At 50.2% G+C, this 16,495-nt stretch overlaps 2 protein-coding genes across 2 annotated transcripts in view; one reads left to right on the top strand and one right to left on the bottom strand.

The window, feature by feature from the left end:
• Window positions 1–16,495, top strand: part of LOC144943931 (fibulin-5-like) — a 610,861-nt gene that overhangs the window by 228,657 nt on the left and 365,709 nt on the right. The window lies entirely within an intron of this gene.
• The window catches only part of LOC144943928 (uncharacterized), a 42,892-nt gene continuing 30,413 nt past the window's right edge, over window positions 4,017–16,495 (bottom strand). The window contains exons 19-23 of the mRNA XM_078871803.1: window positions 16,236–16,345; window positions 15,381–15,518; window positions 13,860–13,903; window positions 11,891–12,866; window positions 4,017–10,049 (exon numbers count right to left, since the gene is read on the bottom strand). Coding sequence (XP_078727929.1) covers window positions 10,015–10,049; window positions 11,891–12,866; window positions 13,860–13,903; window positions 15,381–15,518; window positions 16,236–16,345 — 1,303 coding nt within the window. The 3' untranslated portion in view covers window positions 4,017–10,014. The remainder of the gene's footprint in view (window positions 10,050–11,890; window positions 12,867–13,859; window positions 13,904–15,380; window positions 15,519–16,235; window positions 16,346–16,495) is intronic.

The following is a 16,495-nucleotide window of genomic DNA, read 5'->3' as shown; positions in this document are numbered from 1 at the left end:
CTGACACCGGTGAGACGAGGCCCCAAAGAAGGTTGTCTCTGCTGTAGGCCAATCAGTTTCAAAGACAATGCCATAGATGATCAGAGCATGTTCATTTGCATGTTCACCAGAAGCACGTGTGGTTAATGCGAACTTGATTTTGGTTTGCCTCGATTCAGCCTAGCCTCCTTATCACCTACCCTGTGCCCCACTACACGGAACGTCGACCGCGAACCGAATGCCCCCTCTCTCTCTCTCGCCGAGCCTGCCGTGGGCACGCTCTCCCCTCCTCCCCTCTCGATCAGCGGAAACTGTCCGATGGATTTTGGAAGAGACACGAAGCCCCCCCCCCCTCGACTCTTCGCCCACCCCTTCAAGCGCCTTCTCAAACGCAACATCTTTTTTTTACTTTTAACCGAGCTGATCTCTGGGTCACTGCACTCGAGCGAGTCAAAATTGTGCGCGTTACAAATTAGCATCATTATCATTCTTATTAAAGCCTTGAACGCCGCCGATCGAACAATATCGATTATTTCCTTTTTTCACCAGCTGCAAAACACGGCAGTGATGCAATTCCTCGAATTTCATCGGTGCCAAACCGGACGCGTCTCGTGCCAGCATCGCCAGAACGAAGAAAACTTCACACGACGATAACCAAACGTCAGCGTTGAGGTTGGCCAAGTTGACGAGACGTTCCAAAGCCACCACTGGTATTTTAGGCTTCTTCGCAGGGAGCTCTCGCCTCTGAGGTTAAGTCAAAATACCAAAAAGTGCACTTCGTCGACAACAACAATAAAAAAAAGGTTTATATTGTGGCGTTTGAACATCTTGACACCTGTTTTGTTGCCAGAAAGGGTAAAACTCTATTCTTATTTTTTCAAACAATAAAAATAATAAACTTGGCTCATCTGGAATAGCTGCTCAAGGCTGTCACGAAGGGCGCTTCACAGACGCGGTCTGCGGCAGTTTCGCAGGAGGGGGGGGGGGGGGGACGCTGTTGCTGTGTGTCGTCAAAATCGAAAATATTTGTTTCCAATTTGGCAAAGTTGGACCATGACGGCGGCAGAGTGTGGCCGACTCTTGCGAATGTCGTCACGGCATCTTTGACGTCCAATAACCACAATAATAACCATATTTTATGGTTATAATGTTGTGGTTATTGGACCCTCAGCATTGACCAGGGCGGCCTGTCGGGTTTGAACCGGGAACCTCTGCAACAAGCGGCGAACACCGTGTAGTCGTCTCCTCCACACCCCCTCAACAAAAAAACAATAGGTAAAGGTGCAGCCCTGCAATTGCTTCCTAATTCCGGGGCTGATAGCAGCGAGGGAGTATATAAATCGGTCCTGCCCACACCACCAACCCGCATTGACCAGCGTGCATGTGTGTATGTATGTAGAACTTCTTTGGCACCGTACGTAGCCGACCGTACTAATCCGAGGTGAAGTATGGTCGAACAACTCCCATGACCGTGACGAAAGGAGCTTCATAGCTCATTGGGTTACGTCACGAACACATTCATGCCGAGGGAGCTGGTAGGAACGTTGGGTTACTCGGTCAATGGCCAGGGTCAACGGCGGCGTGGTGTATTCCGCAAAATATGCCCGACTGTGAGGGCGGGCACAAGCCGGCGTGAGTAGGTTAAACGTTGAGTTTTATAAGGGCACCACGGCGTGACCAGCCCCTCCCCACCCAGCCCCACCCCTCCCACCTCCCCACCCAGCCCCACCCTCCGCACCCAGCCCCTCCCCATTCTCCCCACCCAGCCCCTCCCTGCACGACGAACGGATCGACATAATAATCCCCTTTGGGCTTGGTGTAACCAGGAGGTTCCTACCAGTATAAACATTCTGGTTACGAAATACAGCTTCAAGAAACGTTACTTGACTTCACTCATTGCATTTCGAACAAAAAATGTTGTTCCAATCATCCGAAGCGTACGCTGGACTTCGCACGTGTGGGAGAGGCCTTCATCCAGTAGTGGATCGACAAAGGGCTGTACTGTACACACGAGGAGTATTTAAAATAATGGCATATCCTTGCCCAGTCTTCAACAAAGGGGCACCTCTGAATTGAAACTTTTTTTTTTTACGAGAGCATAGGCATAATTTGATTTCAGGCGGAATCAATGCCTCTGACATTTCCCATCAGATGTGATGAATGAGACTTGGACACAATTTTGCGATCACCGTAATTCGTCAGTGGCATAGTTTTTTTTTTGTTACCACAGTCGAAGAAGCACGCGACGGCTTTTCATTCGTGCGAGCGTCAAAGTTCAATTTCGGCCTTGAGAACTGAGAAGGCAGAAATTAATTGAGAGCAGGGTGAGCCACATTGTCGTCTACTTTTTAAGCAAATCAGTCACACACATTGTACACGCGGACGTTCACGGCATGCAGCGATGCCGACATATTTAGCATCTATCACCAATTCCATCCTAATTATGCTATTTAGAGTCAATGTTGTTTTTTTAGTCTTCCGTCATCCCTCGATCGATCCGAGGGGTGTGGCCGCACCACGGGCGATCCTTCGCCACTGACTTCCGTCTTCTGCTGTCTTCGTTCTTTTCCGGCGTGAGCCTCGTGTTATCCATCCGCTGTCAACCTTTAGTCTTCCCTCGCGCACGTGACCCGGGTATTGTGCATGCTGCCAAAAAAGCACTCACACGTGCTCCGGTGTCAATGCCGGATTATCGTCGTAGCACATGGAGCTACAAATGCTCAGAGCCCCGCACTTTCAAGGGCCCCGCGCTAAATGCGTTAAAGCTATCAATTCCAGTCCAGTAATTTTGCCCTAGCTCTATTATGATAGTGTTATACTGCCTTCAACTTTTATGAGCGACTGGGTGTTTTAGGTTAGCGATGTGTCGTATTATCTGGGCTGTATAGCAAATGAAAAAATATTATAGCTTTACTATGCAAGTTAAAAAATGTATGCGTTTGAATATTAATGTTTGTTATTTAGGGTCCCTTAATATAACAAATGCTACAGGCCCCGCACTAGCTTAATCCGGCACGTGCTCCGGTCAATACATTTCGTCGCGACTCACAACTTGGTTATGGGCGTGGGTTCAGATCGCTCGAGTGGAATGTGTGTCGTACACCCTCCTCCACCCGACACAGCCCGGTGAATGAAGCCGTCACGTGACGAACGCACGCGCCAGCGTGTGACCGCTCCCGTCAGCACCCGGTGCGTTGTGGACAGCGATCCGCCAAGATTCGTTAAAAAAAAAAACCCCCGTTGCGGATTACGGTGGGTGGGAACGTTGTGGAAAAGGCCCGAGGCACATTTCACTTGGGCAATCCGACCCCCGGCGCCGATCAATTCCGAATCGCATTGGTTTGCGAAATCCGACGCCGTTAAATCTATTGAATCGTCGTTAACTTCGCCCGCCTTCAGTAAGTGCCCTGGGTGAGCATGCTCCGTCTTGTTTCCAGCCACAAATATCGTCACTTGTTTTAGCGGTCTGCTTGTCCGTGGCCTTCCTTTTGCTCAATTGTCCTGAGCCACGCCGTGCATAATTCTCTCAGACTAAGCTCTTTAATTATTTCCCGCAGTACATTTCTATTGGTCGTTAGGTAGCATTCCCACCAGCCTTTCATGGTACAGCACACGTAGATTCCATTAGTCAATCCACTGCTAGATGCCGGCAAATATACGTCGTGCGGGTCCTGGGGGGTTGTTTGGCCATACTTCACCACGCTGGTCAGTGCGGGTCTGGTGAAGTCGGGGAGCATACACAAGTTGGGGGGGCACCGAAGTGCAGTACAACAATGGATTCGCTGCGCTGCACTGTCTTTGCTTGACTCAACAATCCCCTGACACTGGTTTTATGACACAGAGAGGTGTGAAATAAGGCCACGGAGTTGATAATCAGTAGAATACAACTCGAAACATCATTGTTGGGAGTTTGTAGTATTGTATGTGGATTGAGATTTCAAAGGCCCTGCCGTCTCGAATGTTGTACTGGGCAGCTGGACGAAGAAGAAGAAATGCGAGTACGACACAATCCGACAACTTGGGAGTTTATTGCAACGCTCAAAAAAGTGGGAATATTGACAAATGATACTTTAGTGTTTTTATATTAAAAATATACACGTATGTTAGCACGAGTATCGTTTCATATCCATTGCAGCTACGACGAAGGCATAACAGGTGACTCTTCACGCTTTGTCGGGTTTTTTTCTCTCTCCAAAATATGACTTTGTTGACATTACACTTTGCCCTAACTTTAGCCAAATATTGCGACACTAACGAAGGTTCACCACATCGACTGAAGGCCAGAACGTATCACACACATTGCACTGATCCTCAGCAACGTTTGCCCATCGCTTTCGTGCGTTGTCACCTTCATCGGCATCGTCATCATCATCATCATCCGCCGGGAGCAATTCAACACTGCCCACTAGAACTTAAAATCAGCTGTCCACACGTTTAACTAGATTCTACAGCACCCAATTCAAGTACCAACCAAACGTTCAATGTTCTCTTAAGATCGCGATATTCATTATTTGTCCGGAGAGAGTTCGACTTTATCAGCTTCAGAAGTTGCACACTTAATAACGTGTTCTCATACGACTACAGTGTGTCCATCATTCATACAAATACCTGTGGCCAGTTGCATAGATATTCACATCAGATGTTTTTTTTACACCGATCTCCCCCTTTTCCACTGGCACATCCGAGCCAAGCCAGCGTGGGGCCCCCTCAAGGGCGCCGCGGTGGCGAGATGTTAGTTACCTCGCCTGGTATACAGGCATCGATCCCGACCCTGATGCCTGCCTTATATTTGGAGTTTGCAATGTTCTCTCTCCCCCATGATCGCGTGGATTTTTCTCCGGGTCCTCCGGTTTTTTCATTCCACATTTTAGAATCAACATGACGCGAGTATTTGGTTGCATTAAATTTGCACGGAAGCCACTTTGCTAAGCCATCATTTGCGGCCAGGTCGCTTCTGAAAGAGAGCTACTATTTAGCCCAGTAGGCCTTACCCGTTAAAATAGTTTATTTTGAGTAGTTAAGTATGCGTGGTTTTCCAATGGCTGTCTCAGCACAGGCCCAAGTTGTGCAGTGGAAAAAGAGAATCGAGTGACTTGTGGTGGATTTAAGGGCCACTCTGCAAGGGACTTGAAGGGCACCTACAATCCCTTTTACAGGGCAAGGAAAGACATTCCTCCAACATTTGCGGATACAAGCCTGGGTTGTTGTGTTATCCCTGGCCATCCAAAACGAGAGATATTTTTACCCAAAAATTGTACACTCCGAGTGAAATCCTGAGGTGTGCGCGTTTCCTTCTCCGACTCATGAAGCCACTCCGATCCTTGATCGATATCGATAAAGAAAGAATCCCAAGTGTAAATTGGGAGGGGGGGGGGGAAATGTCAACTTTTTAAGACACTGTTACAAACCTTGCCTCGCTGTTAAAACGTCATCCGGCCGCTTCACAGGAAAGCTTCCTTGCCGGCTCAAAAATCTACTCAAACCCAGCACAAGCATCCACTAGAATCGCCGCTTTCAGAGGCCTCCAATCGGAAACTTCACAGGCGTCAAACAGCGATGATGCCACAATGCACAATGCAATATGGGGGCTCACGCAAAGCGAAATCTGAATGAATGGACTTAAACAATCTCACCGGAGGAGCAAGTGTGAGGCTAAGCAGATAGCAGGGATAGAAGCGGTAAAATGTCAACCGTTTTATTCTTCACGAAATGTATTCCTTCTGCCGTGCCGGGCTGGACGGATACAATGATATTTAAGCAGAGGCTTAAAAAGCTCTCCGACGTGTTTGTACGCGGCGTTTATCGATTCCTGAAGAAGCTCCCGGAAACGTTGAGCGAAACGTCGGACACCGCGCCGAACAACACGCGGTGGTAGACGACCCGGCATCGCGTCGGAGAGCCGTCCGCCACGACCGTGACGACCTGTGCAGCAAGAGACTCAAAAGCTGCTTTTTAGTTTTTCCCCTCCCTGTAATAAAAAGCTCTTGGAAATCGGCTTCAATAATTCAGCTCCATCCCGCATGGCCACGCTGCTCACCGAACACGTGGGCGTCCTAAGAGCGGACCAATCGCCTGCTCCACAGCACCGATCACCCCGAGTCGCAGCTAAACCAATCAACAATTGTTGCTGCATCGCCACAACGTACATTGAAGAGGCCACACACACCTCCTTCAAGCACATAAAGCCGTACGTATAACATTTGCCCTTTGTAACAAGAGTTTTCCTATAAAGGTATGCACAGCGGCGAGATGTTAACTACCTCGCCTGGTATACAGGAGGTTGTGGGTTCGACCCCCGACGCCTGTTGTATATTTGGAGTTTGCGTGTCTCTCTCCCCGTGGTCGAGTGGATTTTTCTCCGGGTCATCCGGTTTTTCCCTCCACATTTAGAATCAACGCCACACGTTTAGAAAGTATCTGGCTGCTATAAATTTCCACGTGATAAGCCACTTTTGCTGAGCTATCATTTGTGGCCAGGTCGCTTCTTTTTTTTTACCTGGTAAAATAAAAATAATTTATCGTTTTATTTTCTCTGAAAGTTAGTAAATCGGCAGGTCGCGCGAGGTGGAAGTGAATTGCGCCTGCTCCTACCTCGTCAGAAAATTAGGCCAAATACCCTCGAGGGGACGGGCTCTCTCTCTCCCTCTCTCAAGAGTCAAGGGGCCCTACCACTAGCAGCGGCGTGAGCCAACAATCGCAGGCCTCCACCGATACCTTTGCCTTTATAGCCATAACCGAGTTACGTGCGGGCGGGCGGGCGGGCGTGTCTCCCATCCTATAGGGGAGTGGTTGTGTAGCGGTTAGCGCGCTGCACTACGAACCCGTCCACCCGAGTTCGATTTCCGCTCACGCCTAAAACCGCTGGCGATTATCCGGACCGGTCCTGGGCCTCCCCTAGGTCGACTCAGCCTCAAACGAGTATCTGGTGCGGTGTCTAAAAACATCGCTACTGGGGAGACAAAGGCGGCCCCCGGGCGTGGTTGCTGGCCACCGACCCCCTGTGCGTACTGTACCGGCCTTCACAGCTGCTACTCGCTAACACCACTTGCCCCAAGTGTGTTAAGGCTGTACGGGGGATCTTTGTCTTTGTGCGTCTCCCTTCCCCGTCTAGCACTGCAGTAATGCTGTACACTGTGGCAACATGAGATCTGTCCTCATCCTTCTATACTGCGTCTGTGTAGCACCGCTGCTACACATTGCTCACCAAATTCACACACGCCCTTGGGGATTTTTCATTTTAATTGGTAAAAAAACCCAGTGAATTTCTTATTCAGTAAGAACATGATTAAATATGCACATTAATATTTACCTCAAAAACAATTTTGTCTTGAGTGTATAAACCTATATATGCAATTATTCTTACTCGATCTGTTTATAGTAGATTAACTTTGCATGTTCATAAAATTATGTTCACGAAACTATCTTCTATAATTGCTTATCCATGAACCAGGTATGTATGTTTGTTCAAGAGCGTGGATTTTCATAAAACCTACAAGTAATACATTGGCACAGGGGTGAAAGGTGATGCTATGAACCCAGCAACCTGAGTTTAGATCCAGATCACGGCTAATACCATCAGCAGGTACAAGTGTAATAGTTCCCTGCAGATATGTTCCTTCCACTAAGTTCATTAAAAGAGATCATGCTTATTAAGACAAATGTGAAGTATTATCCACATTGAATAAGTTACGATTGTCACCACAAAAACCATTACCTGGGGACAGATGACCCCCAGAAAGGTCAGATTCTCTAAGTCTAAGACAACATTTAATTCGTGTCATCAATGACGCACTGTATGCATATTGACGTGACGTGAAGCGGGAGTGGACGGCATGGGTGTGCGCCATGGTGAGCACAGCGCGCTATGAAGCCGGAGACACGGAGTCACTTCTCGGCACTTCCCGGCTACGGGCACCTTCGGTGCCGAGTGACATCTGAGACCAGCCCTGGATCTCATCCCCTTCAACCCACACATCCGCCATTGCGTGGGGAGGGCTTCATCCAGCAGTGGATTGATAAAGGGCCGTACATGATGACATTATACGTGCGTGTGTGCGACACCGCACAAACGCGCATACGTCAAAAAGGTTTCGAGTCTGAAATAGAGCATCGGCACGCAAAGTACAAACTAAATGCCATTCACGTTTAAAAATTAATGACCTCTTGATCTCAATTGCACGTGTGTTCACTATACAGAAGTGGGGGGGGGGGGGGGTGGGGCATCACACTAAAGGTGAGAATCAGGTGGCAGGGTGCTAATGTCGACCCAAGGAAGAACCCACGGGGAGATTTAAAAAACGGGTTCAAGGGTAGCGAGAAACAACCGTCTCATCTCCGTCATCGAAGTAGGCAAAAGCAAATAACACGATGACCCTACGTATTAAATTCGCCTGTCCCATTAATTCACCGCAGTGTTGGTGCCGCGATGGCCACGCGAGACGTTGGGCTGCAATAGAACAAAATCGGACGGAAATCGCCGATCAAAGAGACGTGCACGTGTAGGGAAGACGTTTGGTGTGGCAGTTGGAAATCGATCCAATCCCATCGGTTGGTACAGCGTCACGTGACACACCCCCCCGCCGCCCTCTTGTTTGATTGGCTAATATCCGTACGATGGGCGAATTTTCTCGGAGTGCGTTTTTTTGTTATCCAGCGCCAAACTCACGCGGGTTAGAGAGCCAATTGATGGGATTTCAGAAGTGGCTCTGCCAAGTCCCTTACCAACGTCGTTGTCATCGCTACTCCGATTGCCGCGAAGGTTTCCAACGTAAAAGCGTTTGTACCGCGAACTGAAGCGGCTCGTGCAAAAATATTAAACCTAAGCCTCACGCATTATCTTGACATGACCCTTGTAGTTTAACTTTATTAAAATAATACGAGCCTTTGTAGTGTAGTATTATTATTATTAAAATAGGTTAGCAATATATATGGAAATTATGTGTTTGTGTGTATATATACTGTAAAGTTATGTATTCTGTATAATCCTGCAAGTGAAAATTCCTTGATCTTTATAATCCTAGTATAGAAATGTTACTTTACATGGTAGCCACTAAGAAATTAGCCTTGAAGCAAAACTAAAAACCATTTAGATAAGAACAAAGATTTGCGTGCGTTCCAAATTCATAGTATGGTCTTTGGTTACATACTTTTTAAAAAACACCTCAAAGTAAACAACAACAAAGTAAACACAAATACAATTTGTGGAAAAAGTAACCGACTCGTAAAATGAGAAAAACTGTAACAGAGTAAACACGTGGCAAGGATAATAATTTGCATGTCCAGTATGATTGCATTCCTCGGCAAGCCTCAACTCAACCATTCCAATTCCCCAAACGCAGTCTGGCCAAGGAGAACTCCCCAGTGGCAGCTGTCCCTGGGTGGTGTAAAGCTGTACACGCAGCAACGGGCTGCAGCAAGTGCGCATTCGGTCTGCCAGTCGGGGGATGATGTGGTGGTATCGCCCCTTTGCGTGAATATTCGGGATGAATTTCTGATTCAAACGTTTCGGATGTTTAAGGACAATTTCGGATCTTTATACGGACCCGCTTATATCACGTCATCATTTCACGTTTCTTCGTGCGTGGAAGTGATGTAATATAAGCGAGGTCATTTCCTGTGATGTCATACTTCCTGATCGACCAGAAACAAGAGTTTTTAGGATCATCCAAAAAGCCATATCTCGGCCTGGCATCACATCACATCCCAAGTCTACATAGTATCGATATTGGCAAGGGTGTGACATACGAACTTCGTTACATTTTACGGCAAGAACTACAGCATTGCCTGGGCGGGGCGGGGTTTGTGTTGAACTTTGGCCCATTGTTAGTCTGCGAGCACTTTCAGCACTGACGTTGGGGGACTCCCATCTCTCAGCTGTTACCACGATGCTGATCATCCGAGGCAGAGGACCTTCAAAAACAACACCGGTGGGTGAGGGCAGAACTGGCTGCAGCAATGTCCCTCGTGTTGTCAATAGCTCCAGTTCCAGCTGCTAGGGAGGGTCACCGGGGCTGGGTGGGGGTTTCCTTCTGAGCTTCATTTTCCTCTGGAATTTGGCGCCGAACTCCGAACTGCAAGCGAGTAAACACACAAGGGCAGAGGGGGAGTGAGAGGTTTGTGAATTACTTGTCCAAGCTGTGGAGTCCAGCCAGATCGCATCAACAAACATCGGCTGCACTCTCCCTCTTCTCGGGTTTGCAGCGTGATCAGAAGGGTGTCTTTGTCGTGGTGCTGTTCTGTTGGGGAGCGGTGGTGCAGCAGTTAGCACGCTGCGCGACCCAAGTCCGATTGCCACACTTTGCCAACACAGCAGTACGGGTGGCTACGTACGGTGCGAAACAAGTCCAACATACAGCGGCGAATATCGGAACTGGTGTGGCGTGTAAACATCGGCACTGGGGAGACAAAGGCGGCTGGGCGTGGTGACGGCCACACCACCCCGATGTGTGCTGTGCCAGTTGTCATAGGTGCTCGCCCACAGCACTTGCCCCAACAGCTTATGTAGGATATACGGGGGCGAGGTCTTTGTCTTTGTGGTGGACTTATAAGGTATTTATGGGTATAATTCCCATGATGCACTATAGCAAAAAATATATCTTTCACATTGGCATATTACGATGTAAATTATATTTTATTCTCCGAAATAGATTTCAATAAAATTTTACAACGTGACAAAATGAGAACACGCTGGTGTTCATAATTTATTTAAACAGATCCAGGTTGAGGAATGTGAAGATAAAGAACCCAAACGGGAAAACCCTAGAGACGTAATTAAACAGGGAACACACTATTCATTCATAACGTTTAGTGGAAATTTATACCTACATAGAGCTTTACATTTGTCAATATTATGCCATGAGATCACACTTATACCGACTCTTACGTATAACATCATGGGTTCTGTGATGTCTATTTTACAGTCAGCTTTTGGCAATACCAAGCCCTGGAAAGTCGAACAAGAGACCAAAAATGAACGCTTGGCTCGGGGAAAAATCGGTCGGACAGCTCAGCTTGGTGGCTAGTAGAGCGAGCCCACTGCATGGCAGCGCCAACTCTGCATTAATCACGATCCTTCCCCCGTACCTCCGATTAACATGGTTGACTACGTACGTGGTGTGTTCAACGCACAGTAATAACCATGGCATACATCTCTCTGTTTTTTCCAACGACGCTGCCGCGGTGTTGCGCTTTGCACGCTGGGGACTTGCGAACTGGAGGGCTGCCGGCTCGGTTCAATCTCCCGGCGCGGCAGCTGAAACAGCGCCGTGGAATCAGCCCCCGATGGAGGCTTTCTCTCTTCCTTCCGACATTAAGAAGCCACCAGAGCCATGCACTTATAATTTGTCTACATTACAAAGTCATTTTCTTTAGAACTGCTTTTTGTGTTTAGTTTGTTGTCCTTCCCCCACACCTCCCGATCCGCGCAGTTGGCTACGTTCAGCGTTGCGAAAGAAGTTCAATGTACGGACGTACAGCAGGTTGCGAGCGGTGCGCTCAAGTGAGAACAACTCCTACCCTCTTTGCCCGACATCTGGCCAGTTTGGAAGAGTAGGCCAAAACACCCTTGAGTGGAGGTCCTTCCGCAAGCCAGTGACGTCAAAAATCAATTGCAGGACTTTACCTTAACACTTTTATTTGTCTAATTAAATGTTTCAATGCTTATTTATGGTTTCATTTCAGGTTTTACCATTTAATACTTATTATAAAATTGCACCGGAGCATTTTTTTCAAGCGGAATTTTCTCTGGAGCTAGAGTTACACTTTTTGGAATTTGCTTTCCGTTTCTCGCCGTACCGATCCAACGCAGGCGGGACACTACGATTACCATCATCGGTAACGACCTTGCCGTCGCGTGGCCTCCTCTCACATCGCCGCTGCGGTCAGCAAACACAACTCTCACCCAAGCACTGACCTGCACTGGAGGCGGGCGGTGGTGGCGGACGGTGCGGTGGACGGAGCTCCTGCAACGACGGGCGTCCGTGGAACCCGTGCGCAGAGGGAGGAGGAGGATGAGGAGGAGGCCCGCGGATTCCTTGCCACGGTGGTGGAGCAAACGGCCCCTGGGACGGAGGTGGCATGCGGGGCGCTTGGGACAGGGGCGGGCTCTGCGGTGCTTGAGAATGCTGAAGTTGTGGTTCGGCATGAAGGTGAGGAGGTTGCCCAGGAGGTCCCTGTGGAGGACGGTGCCCAGGATGCACTTGGGACGGAGGTTGGCCCCGAGCTCCTAGGGGTGGAGGATGTCCTGGAGGAGCCTGAGAGAGATGTTGCCCAGGAGGAGGTCCCAGCATTGGGGGCTGCCCAGGAGGTCCCTGAGGAGGAGGAGGAGGACGTTGCCCAGCAGAACCCTGGGGTGGATGTTGACCGGGGGCTCCGTGCCACAGCGGCGGTGGATTGCGGCGTCCTTGGGATGGCTGCGAGTCGTACGGCACGAGCGGTTGCGGCGGAGCCAACTGCCCTTGAGCCGGAGCCCCAGGGGCCCCTTGCGGTGGTGGAGGGTAAAACTGCCTCTGCATCGGAGGGGGACCGCCGCTCAGCGCAGGAGACGGAGGCGGTCCGTACGGCGCCGCCGACGCCGGCGGCGGTAGACCAGGCCCGGGCGGCCCTCTCAACATTCCGTTCTGCGACGCCGAAGCGGCCGCCGCGGTCGGGCCCGCTGGCTGAGGCCGCTGCGGAAAACCGAACGCCGCCCGGGCCGACGGCGGCGGGGTGCCTTGGGCGGAGAGCGGCGACGTCTGCGGACCGCCGCGCGGCCCCGCCTGGGCCGGCGGGATGTGCTGCCCCCGAGGGGGAGAGTGCCGGGGGTACGCCGGCTCGTGGGGCCCCGGCGGCGGGGGGACGTGGCCGTGCGAAGCTCGCAGCTCCGGCGGTCTCCCGGCCGGAATGGGATTCTGCGTCGAAGAAGCGTCCGTGAGTGAACGTACTTTCGGTAACAGGCCACGATAATCGTGATCATAATAATCATCATACTAAATGAGTACATTTGGTGTTTGTGACGTTCTCGCAGCGCGGAGTAAAAAAATCTGGAGCATTTCCCTGCTCAAAACGAGCGTGGCACGGTGCTCATCCGAGTTGATAATGACATATTCCCAGAGCAACAGTGGGCATTTCTAACGGAACACCGCTGTTGATTTCCCCACGAAGAGGTACATGCTTTATCGACCCAGATGGACGATGGGCTGAATTGGTGTTGAATGGACCAGCTTCCAGCATTACGCGTTGCGATTAGGTGTGGCAGTCGCAAAAACATTTAATAAGGTCAGTGCCACAGATGATTTTTCCTTGTGCCAAGTTAAATCAAAGTAAACAAAAGCACAGTGGGTTTTTTTCTTTCAAATATGCCTTCCAACAAGGGTGCTTGGAATGGGTCTTTGTGTGAGGAGGCCATTATGTATTTTCTGGCAGCATATATGGGAGCTGTTACTGCGCATATAAAAATGCACAGATTAACGCAATAAAATCTTTATTGTTACGCTCACATCCATATGAGAATTGATAAATTACTAATTATATTAATTCTGCACTCATGATGCAAACCAAAATGTATAAATGAGATGGGGGGGGGGGGAGAGATGGATGGGCAAAAAATAAAATAAAAATTAAACGGTAAAAACGTAGACGAATAATTGATCCTCGGCTCGTGTCACGACCGTGAACCGTGACGGTGAAAGCCGCCCAATTACACACCCAAGCGATCGCTCGCAAGGAAGGCCTTGGCAAGTACGCAGCAAAAGGCTCAACTGAACGTGGCACTTGCTAACGGGCTGTTGCGGTAACGGCGGTTCGTAATTTCCCAAATCAAAACACAAGGGCACTGAAAAGTGGCCGTCGCGCGGACGAGCCTAACGAGGCCTAAGGTTAGCGATTCGTAGGAAGTCGCTCACGTGAAGGCCGTCGGTGCTGTCCAGCGGAGACGAAGGCCCGTTATCTGCTCCAGGTTGGAGGGGGGAATTATGGGATGAAAAACGGAACAAGAACAGCGAATTAAGTTCCCTTCACACCCCCAGCCGAATGAAACAAATGTTCGCAGTTGCAACTGAATCGGTGTTAGCGGCATGCAATAAAATAAATGCAAACGAGACGGAACAAGCGGGGAAGAGTGCACAACAGTAGCAGCGTGAGAGAAATGCCCTCGTGAGAAATTAGCCGAGAAGAGAGGGCAAAAGGAACGCGTGGGATTGGAGAACGGACGCAGGTGAAAGACACACGGCTGTCATTGTCGGGAAGGGTAAGCGCAGCATGGGCGGGGGAACACGTCACGGGGTGGGAGGGTGTCCCGTGGGCGAGGGTAGCGACGGAGCGTCCAAGAGGACGAGGGCCACGGAGACGGAGCGATGGAACCGGCTCGCGTGCACAGCAGCTGCCGGATGGATCGTTGTATCGCAGGACCGTAAGAGGGATGGTGATGGCTTGGGGAGGCCCTTGGACCAGCAGTGGATTGATGATGACTGCTAATGATGACGAAGATGAAGAAAACCCAGAATGGCAGCCAGACAACAAGGGGGTTGATCAAAGGGGAGACGGAGCGACATAACCAGGCGACACAAGCCAGCGGAGCCGCATCGTCAGTGGGCCAGAGAGAACGACTGTCAGTGAATCTACAAGAAGTCTTCATGCAGAAGTTGATAGAAAATGGTCGATGGTGACAATCTTGCTGGTTGGTGGCAACGCTAAATTATTTAATGTTTGTGATGAGAGGCAGTTCTATCATTAATTCCTTCATTCATTTGACATGTAACTGATAACCACCCTTTCCTGCAAAGTACACATCTGGCATGAATAAAATATTCGCCCCTGTCCACCGAGAACAAAGAGTAAATGCTGAAAAATCAATAAGATCCTAAGTATTGTATGAGCGTGATTCAATAACCAAATAATTTAATAAGCCGCTATATCTACGAAACTGTGGCTAACAGTGAATGGGACAATCCTTGTGTCTGTGTGCATTTTTTTTCAAACCAGTTTTTTGTTTGTTACATGACCGACATATTGCGCAATCAAAAGTGGGAGCACCCTTGCATAAGTGCAGGAAAACATTCATATTTTTGTTCGTGGCTTCACATATTTATAAGATGAAAAAAACACCACACATGTCAGCTCTATCTTCCAAAGGTACTTCTTGTTCGCGCGATTGGTCATAAACACGACGAGTCACGCTGCTCCTTGCCACCCAAATCACGGCGTATTTAGACGAGAAAAATCAGCGGATGGCGGCTGCCAAAAGATTGTAACGTTGAAACGGGGTGGGGCGGGGGGGGGGGGAAATCTTGAAAAAATTATGGAAAAAAATGACCACCTCCTGGTGTAAAGGCAATGACAGCAAAGGCAACAGAGGAGCGGAGTAAAAATTCCACGGAAGGCCACAGAGCAAGAGGGCTTGGGCTCGGAGGGAGGCGTTGGTGTACCGGCCGCTCGTGGGGTGCGGCGGGGCTGCCCCGGGGCCCGCGTGGGCCCTCGCCGCGGCTCGTCCGTCAGCATGGGAGGCGACGGCGGGCCGCTCACCGGCGACGATGCAAACGACGAGCCGTCGCGCAACGACGCTCCTGCCGAGGGTGGGGGGGCGGTGAGGGGTGGTGGGGGGGGGGGGCGTGAGGGCCGAAACGTGGCTCGACGGGCTTACCAGAGCCTCCGCCACTCCAGCCAACGGACAAACGGCACCAGGGGCCACATTCGCTCGCTCGCACGCTCGTGCACGTCCAGGGACGAGCGCTGCCGTGGAGCGACGGTCAGCGCACGCTGGACTCGCAATGCGGAGGTCGCCGGCTCGGCTCGGCTCGATCTCCCCGGCAGAGCGGCAGATGAAATGAAGGTAAAGGTGCAGCCTTGCAATGTCTAACTCGTGCCACTTCGGCAGGAAGGGCGTCCACTGGGAGTAGCTCTGGAGAGCCCCTTCTAATTTCGTCGGCTCTTCCGCACAGGCCATGGTGTCGTCTTGCAAGAGGGCTCTACTGAACGTCATCTGACCGCACACACCCTGCCTGTCGACTGTCCCCGCGTCACCCCAATTTATGCTGCTGGGTTGGACACGGATGGGCGTTGTGGTGGTGTCACCGCCACATTCCGTGTCATTAACAGTGCTCGGTCGCAGCGCTGCCAGGACTGGGGATGAGTCCCCCGATTTTTGGATTAAACCCAAAGCGATGAGTAAGCGAGCATCTCTGTGTGAGGGTACCACCAGACAACACAGTGATGAGTAAGCGAGTTAGTATCTCTGTGTCGGTACCACCAGACATCGCAGCGATGAGTAAGCAAGTGAGCACCTCTGTGTGTCGGTACCACCAGAGGCTGGAGGGGCAGCCCTCTCTGAAAGTCCATCCGATAGGTCGGTGGCCTATGCAGCAGGGCAAGCTTGAGTTCAATATCCGACATCCTAGGTCATGAGACACAAACACAGTCAGAGACACAAACACAGTCAGAGACACACACACAGTCAAAGACACACACATACACAGTCAGAGTCGATGCATCGCTGCACACCTAGCATTTTAGCAACGACAAACATCGCACCGTACCTTTACAC

This window comes from Lampetra fluviatilis, chromosome 33 (assembly GCF_964198595.1).
Source record: "Lampetra fluviatilis chromosome 33, kcLamFluv1.1, whole genome shotgun sequence".
Classification (NCBI taxonomy): Eukaryota; Metazoa; Chordata; class Hyperoartia; order Petromyzontiformes; family Petromyzontidae; genus Lampetra; species Lampetra fluviatilis.
The sequence above is the reverse complement of the archived record's forward strand: the minus strand, read 5'-3'. Positions and strand labels throughout refer to the sequence as shown.